A 17,720-nucleotide genomic window follows, 5' to 3' on the forward strand; every position below is an offset into this window, starting at 1 on the left:
ATTTTTTTCTCTCCTTTTCTTTTAAACAAGGATGGAAACTTACATGAACGATCTTTCCAAATGTTTTACATTACATTTCCATATACATACATAGAATATATCAATTCATTCTATTTCCTGTGTCTCAGATCTTCCTTATAATTCTGTATATAAATCTAAGGAAACAGCTAAATTGGCAAGTAAGGGAGTTAGCATATGGGGGGGTCGATAACGAGCTAACACCTCCCTCTGAACTTGGCCCACCCGTAACCTATGTCTGAACCTGGGTTGGCGCTATCCCCCAGCCAGGCCAAGACATGACTGTCATCTTCTAGTTTGTAATCTCCTTCCCTAAGGCTGCTTTCACACTGGGGCGGTATTCAGGCGTTACAGCGCTAAAAATAGCGCCTGTGTAGCGCCTGAAAAAAACCGGCCCCTTTAACTCCAGTGTGAAAGCCAGAGGGCTTTCACACTGGAGCGATGCGCTGGCAGGACGGTGAAAAAAGTCCTGCTAGCCGCATCTTTGCAGCGGTGAAGGAGCGGTGTATTCACCGCTCCTAAACCGCTCCTACCCATTGAAATCAATGGGACACCGCGGCAATACCGCCGGCAAAGCGCCGCTGCAGCGGCGCTTTGCGGGCGGGTTTAACCCCTTTTCGGTCGCTAGCGGGGGTTAAAACCACCCCGTTAGCGCCCGCAGACCGCCGCTAAAACGACGGTAAAGCGCCGCTAAAAATAATTAACATTTAACAATAATTAACAATTAACATAACCTTGGGCATGTATGTACCAAAATTTAGCCAGTTCACCGGCAACTGGCCAGCTTTTGGTACATGCGTACCACTGTCTGTTTAACAGAAGCTGGTCTAACAACTGTCTTCTGTTGAATGGTCCTGCTGGAAAACCAGCATTCGTTTAGCACTTGCAGCCAAGGCTGCTGTCCATTGTATTTTGGCGAGTGGGAATTCCTCGCTGTCAGAATACAGAGACACAGCGGAAGAGATCACCGAATCCACATCCACTTGTGTTGATGCAGGGATCTGAGGGTTTTTTGTTCAACCTGCTGGTTGAATGAAAAAAAAAAAAAAAAAAAAAAAAAAGCGTATATACCCTGCGCTTTTGATTTAAATCAACTATGTGAAAAAATTTAATGGGGTCTCCTGTTTTGCTTGAAGGGAAACGAGACACAGTTACATACTTTGATGAACAATATCCCCCAAGTAGACAAGTCATGAAAGTAGAAGAAATGTTTCCTGTGCGATTATGTTAGACAATGTGCTCCAGGATTTAAGAAATTACACTTAAAAGTGGGGTACCCCCTAAAAAAAAAAAAAATTTAAAAGTCAGCAGCTACAAATACTGCAGCTACTGACTTTTAATAATCAGACACTTACCTGTCCCAGGGTCCAGCGATGTGGGGGAACAAAGCCCCCCCCCCCCCCTCGTTCCCCGCTCAGCTCGCGGCGCCGTCATTCGTACTGTGGGCACCCGGCTGTGGCTTCACAGCCGGGCACCTACTGCGCATGCGCGAGTGGCGCAGGATGCCGTGATATGCCGCACAGTTACCTGGGACACGTGACAGGTCCCAGGTGACTGTGCGGTGCGAGGGGAAGTGATGTCACCAGTCCGGGTAAGGAAGAAGGCAGACTACGAGGGACCCCCTAGCAACAGGTATTTAGAGGTAAGTAAAAAAAAAAAATTTTTTTCCAATTACAACTTTTTATTTTTTGGTGGCAACACCACTTTAATCCCCACACAGATTTGGCCCATTTATATATTTAACACACTAAACCCATTTATACTTACTGGTGGACACTTGCAGATAAAACCACGTTCCGTATTGCTGGCGATAGAGCAGGTTCCTCCGTTTCTACAGGGTTTTGTTTTGCATCCATCAAGCAGCGACTCACAGCGCCTCCCTGGGTGAAAAGTAAAAACACTGAGCTCAAAAACCCAAATCAACTGCACACAACAAAAAGGGTCACATATGCACAAGGGTGGCGTCTTACCTGTGAACCCCTGCCTGCATTCACACCGGTAGTCATTAATGAGCTGCACGCAGTTCTGCGTTCCGCGGACATCACAAGGGTTAGACAGGCACTCATTTACATCTCCTTCACAGCGTTCTCCAACAAAACCTGGCAGGCAGTTACAGTGGTAGCCACCTACCCGGTCAACGCATTTGCCACCATTGAAACATTTAGGCGCGTGGTTTGGACCTTCATAAAATGGATTGCAGTCATCTACATTAATTTCACAATGAACACCTGGAAAAAGAAAACAATCAAAAAACACTTTATGAAATGTGGAAGTCATCTGTAGTTTTTATGGTTAATAAATGAGAATAACTGGTACTCTTTGCAAGCAAAATATGTTTTTCCCCCCCCCCTTCTATTAGCAAGAGAACACTCCTTGAATGCGGTTTTCACTAAAGGTGGAAGAAAGTAACATTCTATTGACAGAGGACATCCAGAAAGAAATATATTAAATCAAAAAGAATTTCAAAGGGATCTTTTCCTGACTCACCCTGCGTTCCTCTGGGGCAGGAGCATTTGTAAGTGTTGATAAGATCAATGCAAGTTCCTCCATTCTGGCAAGGGTGAGAGTGACATTCATTGATCTCCTCTGAGCAGTTAATACCATGATATCCGGCTACACACTAGAAGAGGCAAAAAAAAAAAAAAAGATGTAATCGTTATCATTCTGTCTGCTCTAATGACCCCCCTGACATGTTAGGAACCAAGTTTTTTTTTATAGCTGGTAAGACATCAAAGAGATAGCACACACCTCACAGGAGTAGCCTCCTAGGTAGTCTGTACATGTAGCTCCATTCTGGCATGGATTTGGAGAACATTCGTCCACCTGCTCCTCACAGTAACTTCCTGTATAACCAGGCAGGCATAGGCAGTAATGAGTATTCCCAGTGTCCCTACATGACCCGGAATTGCGGCACAGATTGTTAACATCGACCTCTAAAAGAAACAAAAATGATCATATTAGTGGGAATGCGGTGGATAAAAGGCGACTCGTACAGAAACCACCCTACTGAATTCATTATTAAGGCCCCCAACTCAACTCCCAATTTGTATTTTCATCTCTGATAAAGTAGGGAAGAGTCAGAACCTCTCTCAATTTTACTGTTGTGTTCTCACTTATGCCGCGTACACACGACCGGACTTTTCGAGGGACTAGGTCCGACGGACGTTCTGACAGAGTTCTGATGTACTTTCCGAATGAAAGGACTTGGCGAAACACAATCACACCAAAGTCCGACGGATTCGAATGTGATGACGTACGACCGGACTAGAATAAGGAAGTTCATAGCCAGTAGCCAATAGCTGCCCTTGCGTCGGTTTTTGTCCGTCGGACCAGCATACACACGAGCGGATTTCTCGGTAGGAACTGGGTCCGGCGGAGTTCCGGCGGAAAAATTTGAAACATGTTCCATTTCTAAAGTCTGATGGATTTTTGCAAATCAAAAGTCCGCTGCAGCCCACACACGATCGAATGGTCTGCCGGAATTGTTCCGTCGGACCTTTGATGTCGAAAAGTCCGGTCGTGTGTACGCGGCATTAGAGGATTTCTCCTTCCCTGTTCCAAGCACGTAAGCCGATTCTTCGGCATTGGAAAGTGATCGAGCCTCCGGCGCTGGCGCAGTGGAATGCCCAAATGGGGGACACCATTAGGATGGAAAAATATATCTTTCAACATAGAGGGCGACCGGGAAAAGTTTAACAAACTATGGACACCCTGGTTGGATACCCCTGGCCTCTCTCCGGTTGATTTGGTCATGGACAGAATGCTGAGATAAACGAAGGGGAAGGGAGGTCTGAGCTAGGGGGGCACTAAATGTAAGACACCTACAGTAGGTAATTCTGAATGGGTGAACCAAAGCACAGCCAGGATATACTGTGTCAACATCTACTGTGGTTGGGACGATATGGCATGAGGAGTTGTGATATGAATGCTTGAATATTCCTCTTGCAGGGGTGAATAAGCTACTATGTTGTGACAAGAATCTATGCTTGAGATGTAAGCTGTAAGTTGTACTTTATGTTTTGTTATTCAATAAACTTTCTCTGATAAAAAAAAAAAAAAAAAAAAAAAAGGAGGATTTCTCCTTGCTTTTTGTCTGGGCGACACCATAACAAGAAATGAGAAATCACAGATGTCACCTGAACAGAAAGATCCATACAACAATAAAAACCGAATGCGCTTTGTTGCTGCATCTAACCCCATCAGAGAGATATCCCATTTATTTCTCTCTTTGTGGCACCAACTGAGCCAAACTGAGCCAATATCTCCCCAAAGGGGACACACAGCAAAACAAATAGAGGCGCCGGCCCTTCCACGGACTATAGAAAAATGAACAAAAAACATTTTTTCCCTGGAGTTCAGCTTCTAAACTTATACAGAGGTATTGTCACTATTAGGTCCCCAACTCACTTTGCTGTAGGGCAGCGACCTCGCACGATACATTGGGCACGTCACAATACAGTCCTGTCCAGCCACTGTTGCATTCACATCGATACAGATTATTCGTCTGCCAGCATTTTCCTCCATTTTTACAGGGAGAGGAGTCACACCAACGAACCAAATTCTGTTTAAAGTTTAAATGAAACCTATTACTGTAAATAACTCAAAAACACATAAGTTGATATCTTTTCTGGGTTTAGACAGACACTTTGTCTACATGGTTAAACAAGGACTTCGGTACGTACCTGGCAATTTACCCCAGTATACCCTTGAGGGCAGGTGCACTTGTAGGTGCCATAGCTGTCCTGGCATGTTCCCCCATTCATGCAGGGTTTGGAGTCACACTCATTTATATCATGTTGGCAGTAGATCCCAGTAAAGCCAGGCGGACAGCGGCAGGTGAATGTGTTGATGCCATCAATGCAAGTGCCACCATTGAAGCAAGAGCTGGAAATATGAAGCAAAGATTTGCATAATTTTATCCACGAGTTATTTAAAAAGTCACACCCAATAAATCTGATATTTCCATGTTTGGTGGTTGCTAGAGTTAAACCCATATTCCATGTTCCTTATTCTATTTTACGGCTACAGATGCAGATTTAGGCACCAGGTTGTAAAATAATACCGCTTAACCCAGGGGTGCCCAACCTTTTGAAGAGTGAGGGCCACTTAAGCGACTTGGTAACCGGTCGCGGGCCACAATGAGCAAAGCAGGTGGATGACAGGTCCGTGCACCGGACATAGCCCACTCTACTCTATGGGTCCGTCTATCCAATTCGCCCTGACGGAAGGGGATTGATCCCTTTTTTTTTTTTTTTTTGCAAATCATTTTGGAGGTAGGCAGTTGTAAAAGGAAAAAAATCTGCTTACCTCTGCCATTTCATAGAGGTGAATGGAGGGTCCGATTGAGTTGGGCCGAATGTGTGAAAGGAGCCTTTCACACTAATGCAGGGCAGTGCACCTGTGTCTTTCCTGTGGGTTAGCTACACTTTGCCATAGACTTCTATTATATCCAGCAGGATATAATATTATATTATATTATTATACTTCTATTATATCCAGCAGGATATAATATCAAGCCACAGATAATAACAGAAGTCTATGCCTCCGGGCAGGTAACCTGAAGGTGCACTGCACCTGCGGGTCAGTATGAAAGCAGCCCAGTAACCACTGCGCAGATATGCCCATATATACACTGCAATTTTAGTAATAAACTGACCTTTAATAAAAGTCTCCCATTCAGGTATCGCCTGCTGTTGCTGCCCCCGGCAGAGTGCATTTGGTATCACTCCACCTGTGGCAAGAGACGGCGCTATACAGGAAGCATCAGCTTATACAGCTCTGCTCCACAGCCGCTTTCTTTACTGGCTTCATTAACACAGATGCTCTGGGATGGCGGGTCTGCAACCCATGATTTGGGTTTGCCAATCTGCCATCCCACAGAAGGAGGTTGCGGGCCACATCAGAGGGCTCCGCGGGTTACATGTGGCCCCCGGGCCACTGGTTGGGCACCCCTGGCTTAACTTGTACTTTTCCGCTAGGTAGCCTACCCCCTGCTACCTTTTTTTTTTTTTTTAACCATACCATACCCCCCTCCTCCACCTAAACAAAGAATTACAACAAAAAAAAAAAAAAAACCCTTGAGTTTCTGGGTCTGCACAGATGTTGTGGCCATTATATAATATAATATCTAATAATTTCTAGTGAAAACTCGCAACCAATAATAACCAATAGCCAATAATAACCAATAGCAACCAATAATAACTTCAAAAAGAGAGTGATACCTTTCCGTGCAATCAGGTGTGTTGATTTCACAGTGGATGCCACTAAATCCAGATGGACAAGTACAAGTGTAGCTGTTGACACAGTCAGTGCAGTTGGCACCATTTTTGCATGGGTTGCTGGCGCACTCATTAATGTCCTCATTACATTTCAGACCACGGAAGCCCGGCAAACAGTTGCAGAAAAAATCGTTAACGCCATCAGTACAGGAACCTCCATTGTGGCAGGGATCTAAAAAAAATGGGATAAATGAATAATGAAGATGAGACGCAAAACGCCACAAAAATCAAACACTTAAACTGTATGTTAGGGCACAAAAGCATATTTAAATATGCAATATATCTATACAATATATGCACGCCCCCTCATGCCCCAGTGAAACATTACAAGTACAGAAAAATGTGGGTTGATCTGCCAGAATTTCAGATCAATTTAATATTTGGCCTTTCAACACACTACGCCCTTGTACACACGATCGGAGATTCCGACAACCAAATCCATCCGATTTTTCTCTGACGGATTTTGTCCGAAACTGTTGCATACACACGGTCGGACGAAGTTGTCGGAAAATCCGACGCGATGACGTTATTTAGTTACGACAGGACTACGTTCAGGCTAGTAGCCAATAGCTTTGATGTAGGAATTTGATCTGAGCATGCGTGGCACTTTGTCCGATCGGAATTCTCTACACATGATCGGAGTATGTCCGATCGGAGCATTTTGTCGGAAAATATTTCCGGCAAGTTGGATAATTTGGTCCAACGGATATTCCGACAGAAACAGTCCGATGCATACCACACACAGTCGGAATATCCGACAAAACGCTCCGATCGGACACATTCCGTCGGAAGCTCCGATCGTGTGTACAAGGGCTACCTCTGTTGCATGGTAATCCCAACCAATGCTGTCAGCCCTACCTTATGGACTACAGAACTTCACTTATCCCCCCAACCCCTCATGTCCTCCTCCACTTGCATATATTGACTGCTTAGTCAGAAAATACAATGCTGTGGTTTTGTCTCCCAAGAGCTTGCCCATGCATTGTGTGTAGGGAACGAGTTCTTGGGAGATGTAGCTCTCTACTCCTAGGGATCGAACACCCAGCAGATGCTTCTACCAGAATTTTGCAAGCTCGGTAATGACGTCACAGGGAGTAAAACGAGCCGTTTTTCCCCTACAGAAACAAGGCAAAATAAAATAATGCTGGGACACGCTCTAAAGGGGAACAAAAAGGTGCATGTGGTAAATTGGTGTGACGTTTGGACATATCAACAGAATCCTCTTAAAGGGTAACAGAACAATTTCATTTTTGAACTAATCAAGTGACACTCACTTGGCAAACAGTCGTTGATGTCCGTCTCGCAGTTCCTGCCGGTGTAACCGGGTTTACAGTTACATTTGTAGCTTCCGTTCGTGTTCTGGCACAAAGCACTGTTTCGGCAAGGGTTCTTCACACATTCATTGATGTCAATCTCACAGGTTTGCCCTTGGGGAGAAGTTGGACCGATTTACAAAAAGGAGGAAAAGTGGTGGAGTACATTTTGATTTTGGCATTAAAGAGTTTTAATTTTTGGGAAGAACTTTTGGGTTTCAGGTGGAAGAATAAAAACTGCAAGACTTTCCATCCAAAAATATCTATGAATAAGAACTTTAGAAGAAAAAGAGAACGTTGGGACTTTAAATGAGGCGGTGACCGGGTAAGGTCAATTGCCTCCATCCCTATTTGAATAAAGCAATCGGGCCATACCCATATCCGCAGCAGGTCTCCAAGGTGAACAGCCTCTGGCATGTTAGAACAATGTAGGTAAGGGAAGTCTGCAAGTCAGATCCGTAACTTTGGGATAAGGATTGGCTCTAAGGGCTGGGTCGGTCGGGCTGGGGTGCGAAGCGGGGCTGGGCGCGCGCCGTGGCTGGACGAGGCGCCGCTGCCGTCCTCGCCCCTGCCCCCCCCCCCCTTTTGGGTTTCAGGTGGAAGAATAAAAACTGCAAGACTTTCCATCCAAAAATATCTATGAATAAGAACTTTAGAAGAAAAAGAAAACATTGGGACTTTAAATGAGGCGGTGACCGGGTGAGGTCAATTGCCTCCATCCCTATTTGAATAAAGCAATCAGGATGACTGGGGGTTGGGACTTTAAATGAAGCAGGCAGGTGTAAAACATTTAAAATTTTAATGTTTTACACCTGCCTGCTTCATTTAAAAGTCCCAACCCCCAGTCATCCTGATTGCTTTATGAATAAGAACTAATATAACTATCATCTAAAAGGACCACACTACACATACTATAAGCAAGCTCATGTTGGCGAGGTCAGCCATTTTGCATTATATTGAGGAGTCAAGAGGCTTTGGATATTTTATTACTTGAACAGTATTATGATAGATGTAAGGGGATTAGTAAATGGATGTATACACAAACCTTGCCATCCCATAGGACATATGCAGGAAAAGCTTTCATAGTCTTCAGACTCCTGACACCTTCCTCCATTCTTACATGGGCCGCTACCACAAGGTGCCAGAAAATCTCCACATGTTACCCCTGGCAAGAAAGCAAGCTTTACCTTAGTATGAGAGCAATTTAAAAAAAAGCTATACAACAAACAAAAAAGCAGATGATCAAAGCTCGCCACAGCGCCTAGAGGCGATTCAGTTCGCATTGTGCGCTATTACAAGTATTTCATTCATTCAGAACATCAACTTTATGGTGTAAGGCAGTTTTTCTCAACTCCAGTCCTCAAGACGCCCCAACGGGTCATGTTTTCAGGATTTCCATCAGATGAAGCAGCTGTGGTAAGAACTAAGGCAGTGAAACTGATCAAATCGCTTGTGCAAAACAATGGAAAGCCAGAAAACATGACCTGTTGGGGGCGCCTTGAGGACTGGAGTTGAAAAACACTGGTGTAAGGAAAAAGATAAGTATCACGGTCTAGGTTTTATTAATGTTGCACTTCTTGCCCTGGTACAGGTGAGAGAATTTTTAACAATCACATCTGCCCCAGGAAAGGTGCCCCATTGGGAGATTTGCCCCTACTCCCTGTTTAGTGACAACTGTCATTGGGACAAACAAACATCGAGTAAAATAAATTTTTCTTTAACAAAAATGCTTTTGGGCTAGAGCTCCAGACTGATATAATGAATGTTTCAGGCACTGATGTTACAATCGTCGTACAGTGCAATAAAAAAAAAAAAGTATTCATACCCCGTAAAAACGTTTCCACATTTTGCCATGTTACAACCAAAAACGTAAATTTATTTTATTGGGATTTTATGTGATAGACCAACACAAAGTGGCACATAATTGTAAAGTGGAAGGAAAATGATAAATGGTTTTCAATTTTTTATTACAAATAAAGATCTGAAAAGTGTGGTGTACATTTGTATTCAGCTCCCCTAAGGCAATACCCTGTAGAACCTCCTTTCACTGCAATTACAGCTTCAAGTCTTTTTGCGTAGGTCTCTACCGGCTTTGTACAACTAGAGAGTGAAATTTTTGCCCATTCTTCTTTACAAAATAGCTCAAGCTCTGTCAGATTGGATGGAGAACATCTGCGAACAGCAATTTTCAAGTCTTGCCACATATTCTCAGTTGGATTTAAGTCTGGACTTGACTGGGCCATTCTAATACATGAATATGCTTTGATCTAAACCAGGGATATGCAATTAGCGGACCTCCAGCTGTTGCAGAACTACAAGTCCCATGAGGCATAGCAAGACTGACAGCCACAAGCATGACACCCAGAGGCAGAGGCATGATGGGACTTGTAGTTTTGCAACAGCTGGAGGTCCGCTAATTGCATATCCCTGATCTAAACTATTCTACTGTAGCTCTGGCTGAATGTTTAGGGTCGTTGTCCTGCTGGAAAGTGATCCTCCGGCCCAGTTTCAAGTCTTTAGCAGACAGGTTTTCTACTACAACTGCCCTGTATTTGGCTCCATCCATCTCTGAATCAACACTGATCAGCTTTCCTGTCTCTGCCGAAGAAAAGCATCCCCACAACATGATTCTGTCACCACCATGTTTCACGGTGGGGATGGTGAGTTCAGGGAGATGTGCAGTGTTAGTTTTCCGCCACACATAGCGTTTTGCTTTTAAGCAAGTTACATTTGACCAGAGCACCTTCTTCCACATTTGCCGTGTCCCCCACATGGCTTCTTGCTAACTGCAAAACGGGACTTCTTATAGCTTTCTTTCAACAATTTCTTCTGATTTCTTCTTGCCACTCTTCCATAAAGACTTGCTTTGTGGAGAGCACAACTAATAGTTGTCCTGTGGACAGATTTTCCCACCTGAGCTGCGGATCTCTACAGCTCCTCCAGAGTTACCATTACCTCTTGGCTCTTCTCCGATTCCTTGCCTGGCCTTTTTTTTCAGTTTAGGTGGACGGCCATTTCTTTGGTAGGTTTACTGTTGTGACATACTCTTTCCATTTTCGAAAGATGGATTGAACAGTGCTCCGCGAGATGTTCAAAACTTGTGATATTCTTTTTAAACCCTAAACCTGCTTTAAAACTTCTCCACAACGTTATACCTGACCTGTCTGATGTGTTCCTTGGTCTTTATGATGCGTTTAGTTTACTAAGGTTCTCCAACAAACCCCCGAGTGCTTCACAGAACAGCTGCATTAATATTGAGATTAAATTACGCACAGGTGGACTCTATTTACTAATTAGGTGACTTCTGAAGGCAATTGGTGTCACTAAATTTTAGTTAGGGGTATCAGAGTAAAGGAGCTGAATACAAATGCACACCACACTTTTTTTTTTACTAAAGAGAACAACCATTGTTGACGTTGATGGACTTTTTAGGCATAAACATACAAGAAAATGATAAATTCAAACAATATTTATAAAAACGACAAAACATCCATTATTGTATCTCAGAGCATGATGATTACACCGTCTACTATATCAATTAAAACAAATGATTCATACATTCCCATTTTATATAGTATAGGGATAAAATACAATAGAATCACAGAAATCCTTTGCAGGAACAGTGTATCATAGATGGTTCAGCTCGGAGGTGCTCTACGCGTTACGCATTCTATGAAACGCTTCATCAGGAGCTTATGACGATTTTATTCCTCATAGCTAAAGCCTCATACACACGATCGGACTTTGTACAAACTTTCCTGTGGATTTTTGTACAAAGGGCGTCGGCTCTGAACTTGTATTGCATACACACGGCAGGACTTTTTCAGCCCACTTTCACCAAATCACTGGGTTTTTCTGCTCTTTACCGCCACCTTTGGTCAACTTCTGTATTGTTGTCTGATCTTTTGCATTGGTTCTGAGCATGTGTGTTTGTACTTTGTACAAAACTCCTCTGGTTTTCTGTACGCACGATCTGACTTTGCTCCATCGGACTTTTGTTGCCAAAAAGTTTGTCCATTCGCGCAGCCAACAAAAGTCCGATGAAAACCAAAAAAGTTTGTCCGATGGAGCGTACACACGGTCAGATGTTGCTCCAAAACAGCTAATTTGCATGTTTGTTGTCAAAAAGTCCGATCGTGTGTACGGGCCTTCAGACAAGGCTCGTCTATATAAAGATGAGGGTGGTAGTATGAACCTCAAAACGCATACAGGTAAAGGACAGGAGACTCCAAAAAGGGGAGTAATAAAGCATCTAAAGATCCTCCGGTTGCACACATCCGGTAGTGCCCCAAAACGGAGGGGAGGATTGGAACGTAATAGATGATAGTGGTTGTAAGCCAACCTTGATATAAGAAATATAATGGTCTCCCCTTGGTGGGTTTCCGAGAGGGAAACAGAGACAGAGCCTTCCTCACCAATGTTCACATATACCGGGGCTGCACACCACACTTTGACATTTGTAAAAAAAAAAATGAAAACCATTTATTATTTCCATTTATTATTTCCATTTATTATTTCCATTTATTATTTTCCTTCCACTTCATATCTTGTGTTGGTCTATCACAGGGATATGCAATTAGCGGACCTCCAGCTGTTGCAGAACTACAATTCCCATGAGGCATAGCAAGATTCTGACAGCCACGAGCATGACACCCAGAGGCAGAGGCATGATGGGACTTGTAGTTTTGCAACAGCTGGAGGTCCGCTAATTGCAGATCCCTGGACTTTATCACATAAAATCCAAATAAAAATACATTTACGTGTTTGGTTGTAACTATGACAAAATGTGGAAAAGTTCACGGGATATGAATACTTTTTGAAGGCACTGTAATGAAAAATAAATGAAACCCAACAGAGCTGGAGGGAGTCCATAATCATGAGAATAGTAGATTTGCAGAACTTATGACAGATTTCAAGGGTGTTTCCATGTACAGCAACTTCCAGATGGTAAAATATGAATTTTGCATATACTGACTTATTGACTATCATGCCTGCAAGAATCCATGAAAACAGATTAAGGTCTGAATGCAGGTATGTGTGGTCATCACATAGCAGGCAATTTTTTTTTTTCTGCTAGCTACTTTCTAGGACGGCAGTGGCCACTTTCCAAAAACTCCACGATTCCTTTTTGTTGCCATGGAGACCGGGATCGGTCAGGAAATTCATTGTGGCTTCCTGCAATTGTCCGCACGGCCATTTTAATGGAAGGGGGAAGCAGGAAGCGAACAGGCGGGATCTGACTGGGACTAGTTCCCAGCCATTGCATATCTGTCAAAATAACCCTTATCTGCCCCATGGAGGCCAGAATGGGTACTGTGGTTGTTGGCCTCTCTGTCGCTGTCAAAAGAGCAGAACAAAAATATGCGCAGGAGGCGATTTTTCCACCCAGAGGCCCCTGAAAAGTATCTCGGGAAGGATTTCCAGAGAGGATTTCAGCCTGTTTTCATGAAAAACAATGTAAAAAAAAAAAAAAAATGTTGCTGGAAAAACAGCACGAGAATCCGTGTCTTTTTCCAAGCAAAATATTTTCCTCCCATTTCGTAAGGGCAGAACAATGAACGCTGCCTGGAAAAACAAGGCTTGGCTTTTTTTTAAAGCGGATGACTCTTTTACACATGTCACGGATAAAGCCCACGATCAATAAGAGACAAAGCTCACCTGTTATGGACCTTCCTTCACTATCACAATATGTAGTGACAACATGTCCCACATTTCTCCCAGGATGTAAAAATCAATACAATTTTGACAGTAAACAAGGGCATGCAATGCTGTGAGGCTGCATCTGGTTGTTGGGAAGGGAACCACACATGAACCAGTCTGTTCTGACATGCAGGGCCGTCTTTAATATTGATCGGCCCCCGGGCAAACATTTACTTGGGCCCCCCCCATACAGTTTCGCTCTCCACCTGCTCTGAGACATTAAATAAATAGCAGCTACACTTAAAATCAGTTTACTGTATCAAATCAGGCAGCGATTGGTTGCCAGAGGTTACAGTGTATCATTACCACTTACTGACTGGTTGCTAGAGGTTACAGCACACATTAAGGCTCACTGATTAGTTGCTAGATGTTACAGCACATGGTTTCTGCTTGTTGATTGGTTGCTAGAGATTACTGTACAGTAATACTGCTCACTGATTGGTTGCTATAGCTTGCAGCACATCATCTCCTCACTGCAGGAGGCATGATATACATATGAATGCCGCCTTTATTTACATACCTATGCTGCCGGATTCAGCTATTTACATATGAATGGCACCCTATTTACACATGTTTGGCAGTTATTTACATGTAAACACAGGGTCTGCAGGTGAGTCAGCCCTACACAACAATAGGGCAGAGCTGGGCAGCATTAGTACCAGCACTTCACACTGAGATATCGGGGACACAATTCAGGACTAAAACTTCAAAGGACAAAGGGAATTTAAACTGGGATAGTTGGAAAGTATGAGGCAGCTGCTTTGGGCCCCACAACAATGACAGGGCCCAGGGCAGCTGCCCCTTTTGCCCTGCCTTAAAGACGGCCCTGCTGACATGGTTCCCCCAACTCAAACTGTGACTTACCAATTTCCTAGCTATTATTCTGTCTTTTGCAGTAATAGTTTCATAGTTAGTAAGGTTGAATAAAGACACCAGTCCATCCAGTTTAATCTGAGTGAGTATCTACAATTGTCCCTATCCCTGTACATTGCACACTCTCATCGGTCCCTACCCTCAAGGAGCCCACAATCCAAGGTCCCCATTCATATACTAGGGCCAATTTTGGACAGAAGCCAATTAACCTACCTGCATGTCTTTGGATTGTGGGAGGAAACCGGAGTACCCACCAAGGCACAGGGAGAACATGCAAACTCCAGGCAGGTAGTGTTGTGGTTGGGATTCGAACCAGCAATAATAATATACCATAAAATACCATAAAAATATATGCAGGGAATGCCTGATAACAGCTTTTGCATGCAAAACCCATGTAAGTGAGTTTAAGACAATTGTAAGCTCTAACGAGCGGGGCCTCTGATCCCTCCTGTATTGAACTGTATCGTAACTGTATTGTCTGCCCTCATGTTGTAAAGCGCTGTGCAAACTGTTGGCACTATATAAATCCTCCTGTATAATAATAATAATGATAAAGGAAAACACATTGGCAAAGTTGTTTTTTTTTTTAACTGAAGAAAATGCCATTTACTCAAAGAGAGAACAGCATGCCCACCAGTGACAAAGTAAAAGAAGACCGTGTCAGCCCAGCTCTAATTTCTGCAACAACGAGGAAACAATTCATTTACTTTAACATTGGCAATTAATCTTCACCACATTTTTTCTGCTTTGAAGTGTTACTAAACCTAAACACGTTTTTTACCTTATTGCATTGTTTGCATTAAGTTAAAAAAACATTTTTTTGTTTCTCTGTGCCCCCCCCCCATTTCCGGTGTGACGGGGAAGAGAGGGGTGAAGAGATCAGCGCAGTGCACGGCTCCATCTATTCTCTCGCCTTTTCCTCTTTAGACAGCATTCGAGCAGCAGCACAAGCCATTGGCTCTTGCTGCTGTCAATCAGATGCAGTTAAGAGGAAGTGGGGGACGGGCCTAAGTCCCGCCGTGTAAGTCTATGGAATGCGGTTCTGTAGACACACAGGTCAAGAGCAAGCAGACTATGCTCTCCTCATAGCCAGCGGCTGGCTATGGCAGCCGGAAGAAGAAGAGTTGGAGCCAAGATCACCAGCGGGGACCCCAGAAGAGGAGAAATCGGGGCCACTCTGTGCAAAACCCCTGCACAGGGCAAGTATAACAGGTTTGTTATTTTAACAAAAAAAATAATAATTGTTTAGTAACACATTAATGTTTCTTTAGAAGATGAAGGATCTTTCCTGGATTGGCGACTTACCAGTATAGGGGAGTGGACAAATGCACTTGAATCCGGCAACCCCATCTATGCACGTGCCTTGGTTTAGGCAAGGATTTGAAGCACATTCATTAATGTTGGTCTGACAGTTTACTCCTGTAAGAACACAAAATTGTATATAGATACGTCATTGGGGAAAAAAAAAAAAAAAGACACTAGTCTATTGAGTTATTCTTAAAAGAAGAAATTAAGCCCATAGTCGTTTGCAGAAAAAGCCAGAAAACCCTTATAAAAAGACTGTCCAATTTCCTCTTAAAATGATTCCTGATAAGCAAAGTATTAGTATACTCCCTGGATAATTATTCTACAGTGTCATTTCTTATGAATTATTAGTAGCCATTGATAATTTTACATTTATAGCCATTTCACATTGGCAATGCCCGGGCATTGGCGGTAAAGCGCCGCTAGCTTTAGCAGTGCATTACTGCCTTTTTGCAGCTCTTTTCGGGCGATTATAACCCCCTCTAGTTGCTGAATAAAGGGTTAAAAGTGCCCGCAAAGTGCCACTGCCGAGACGCTTTGCAGGCGCTTCCGTTTCAATGGACAGGGGCACTTTAGGAGCGGTGTATACACCATTCCTAAGACATGCTGTTAGGTTAATTAGAGCTTGTCTAAAAAAAAATAAAAAAAAAAATTGGCCTTAATATGTGTATGTCAATGTTGTATGTGTTTGTAAGCGTGTCAGGACCTTACGGGGTAAAGGACCACACAAAAAGCCGCAGATGGACTCTGGTGGCAAGAAAGCGCCCTGAGGCGATTCAGTTCGCATAGGTAGCGCTATACAAGTCACTCACCTCAAAGAAGCTGCTTGCACTCCTCCTCAGACCTTCCTCCTCAGGTACTCCTCCTCAGGCCTTCCTCCTCAGGTACTCCTCCTCAGGCCTTCCTCCTCAGGTACTCCTCCTCAGGCCTTCCTCCTCAGGTACTCCTCCTCAGGCCTTCCTCCTCAGGTACTCCTCCTCAGGCCTTCCTCCTCAGGTACTCCTCCTCAGGCCTTCCTCCTCAGGCACTCCTCCTCAGACCTTCCTTGTTTTATCTCTGGAGTTGATCCCTTTTTAATGCCAATATTTTTTTGATGTCCTGCCAGCGCATCACCCCAGTGTGAAAGCACTCGGTTTTTCACACTGGGATTGCAAAAGAGGCTTTTTTCAGGTGCTAAAACGCCTGAAAAACGCATCCAGCGTGAAAGGGGTCTTAGAAACTAATCACAGCCTTTCACAAATCAACCTACTGAGTTTGCTATAACCATTTCCTGTGTAAAACTATTCTACGTTTTCACAGCTGTTACAATAAAGAACCCTTTCAATATGCAGATGTTCCTCCTGCAACAAAGAGCGACCTCATGTATTTTGTGAACAACTTTACACTGAGCTTATTATATGAACCAATTATATGCATACACGGTCTGCCAATGAATCCAATGCCACAAAACTGCCTTGCGCCCTTTGTGAAGTTCTCATACCCACCAGTGAATCCTTCTCTACAAGAACAGATGTAGCCGCTAGTCATGTCCTTGCAGGTGCCTTGGTTCATACAGGGATTGGAGTCACATTCATTGTTGTTAATGTCACAGTTGGTGCCACTCCAGCCCGGGTCACAATCACACTTGTACCTTTAAAAACAGACAATAAACAGTCACTGCTGAAACATAAAATACGATAGAAGACACTGTTGCACCTATTTCTAGATCATCATTGACATATACATTTCAAACATTCATAGGGAAAATTTGTAACGAAAAAAAAAAAAAAAAATGAAACCTCAGAATAATGAACTGCCTCTACATAGCCTTATATGATTGTCAAATTACCCGTTGACCCCATCATGGCATGTCCCATGGATGCAAGGGTTGCTGCGGCACTCATCCACTTCCGACAAACACGTATGTCCCTGGAAGCCCTCAGGACAGGTGCACTTGAAGCCATTGACAAGGTCTTCACAGGTCCCCCCATGGCTGCACGGGTTGCTGACACATTCGTCGATGTTCATGTTGCACATTTTTCCTGTAGGAGAAAACATATTGAATTAGACAAAAACATTATTTTTTTTTTTTTTTAATGGTTTGATCTCAAAATATAACCTGGAAGCCATTTTAATTTCCACTTGTATACTAGCTTCTAGGGATGAGCTCAGGCGTGTTCGCATGGAACACGTGCAGAGCCCGCCAGGAAGTGGGCGCAGCGCTGCGCTAATCACAGGCAGCGAGACATTGCCC

The 17,720-nt window shown here is 43.6% G+C and overlaps 1 protein-coding gene across 1 annotated transcript in view; it reads right to left on the reverse strand.

Annotated features, from left to right (window-relative positions):
- The window catches only part of NOTCH1 (notch receptor 1), a gene marked incomplete at its 5' end in the record, with an annotated part of 48,766 nt that overhangs the window by 12,770 nt on the left and 18,276 nt on the right, over positions 1-17,720 (reverse strand). The window contains 12 exon segments of the mRNA XM_077468257.1: positions 1,786-1,898; positions 1,989-2,246; positions 2,506-2,638; positions 2,767-2,951; positions 4,426-4,579; positions 4,701-4,902; positions 6,240-6,468; positions 7,571-7,723; positions 8,655-8,774; positions 15,488-15,601; positions 16,972-17,117; positions 17,316-17,508. Coding sequence (XP_077324383.1) covers positions 1,786-1,898; positions 1,989-2,246; positions 2,506-2,638; positions 2,767-2,951; positions 4,426-4,579; positions 4,701-4,902; positions 6,240-6,468; positions 7,571-7,723; positions 8,655-8,774; positions 15,488-15,601; positions 16,972-17,117; positions 17,316-17,508 — 2,000 coding nt within the window.

Source organism: Lithobates pipiens, unplaced genomic scaffold (assembly GCF_037356315.1).
Source record: "Lithobates pipiens isolate NorthernLeopardFrog02 unplaced genomic scaffold, aLitPip1_a1.2 Scaffold_11, whole genome shotgun sequence".
Lineage (NCBI taxonomy): Eukaryota > Metazoa > Chordata > Amphibia > Anura > Ranidae > Lithobates > Lithobates pipiens.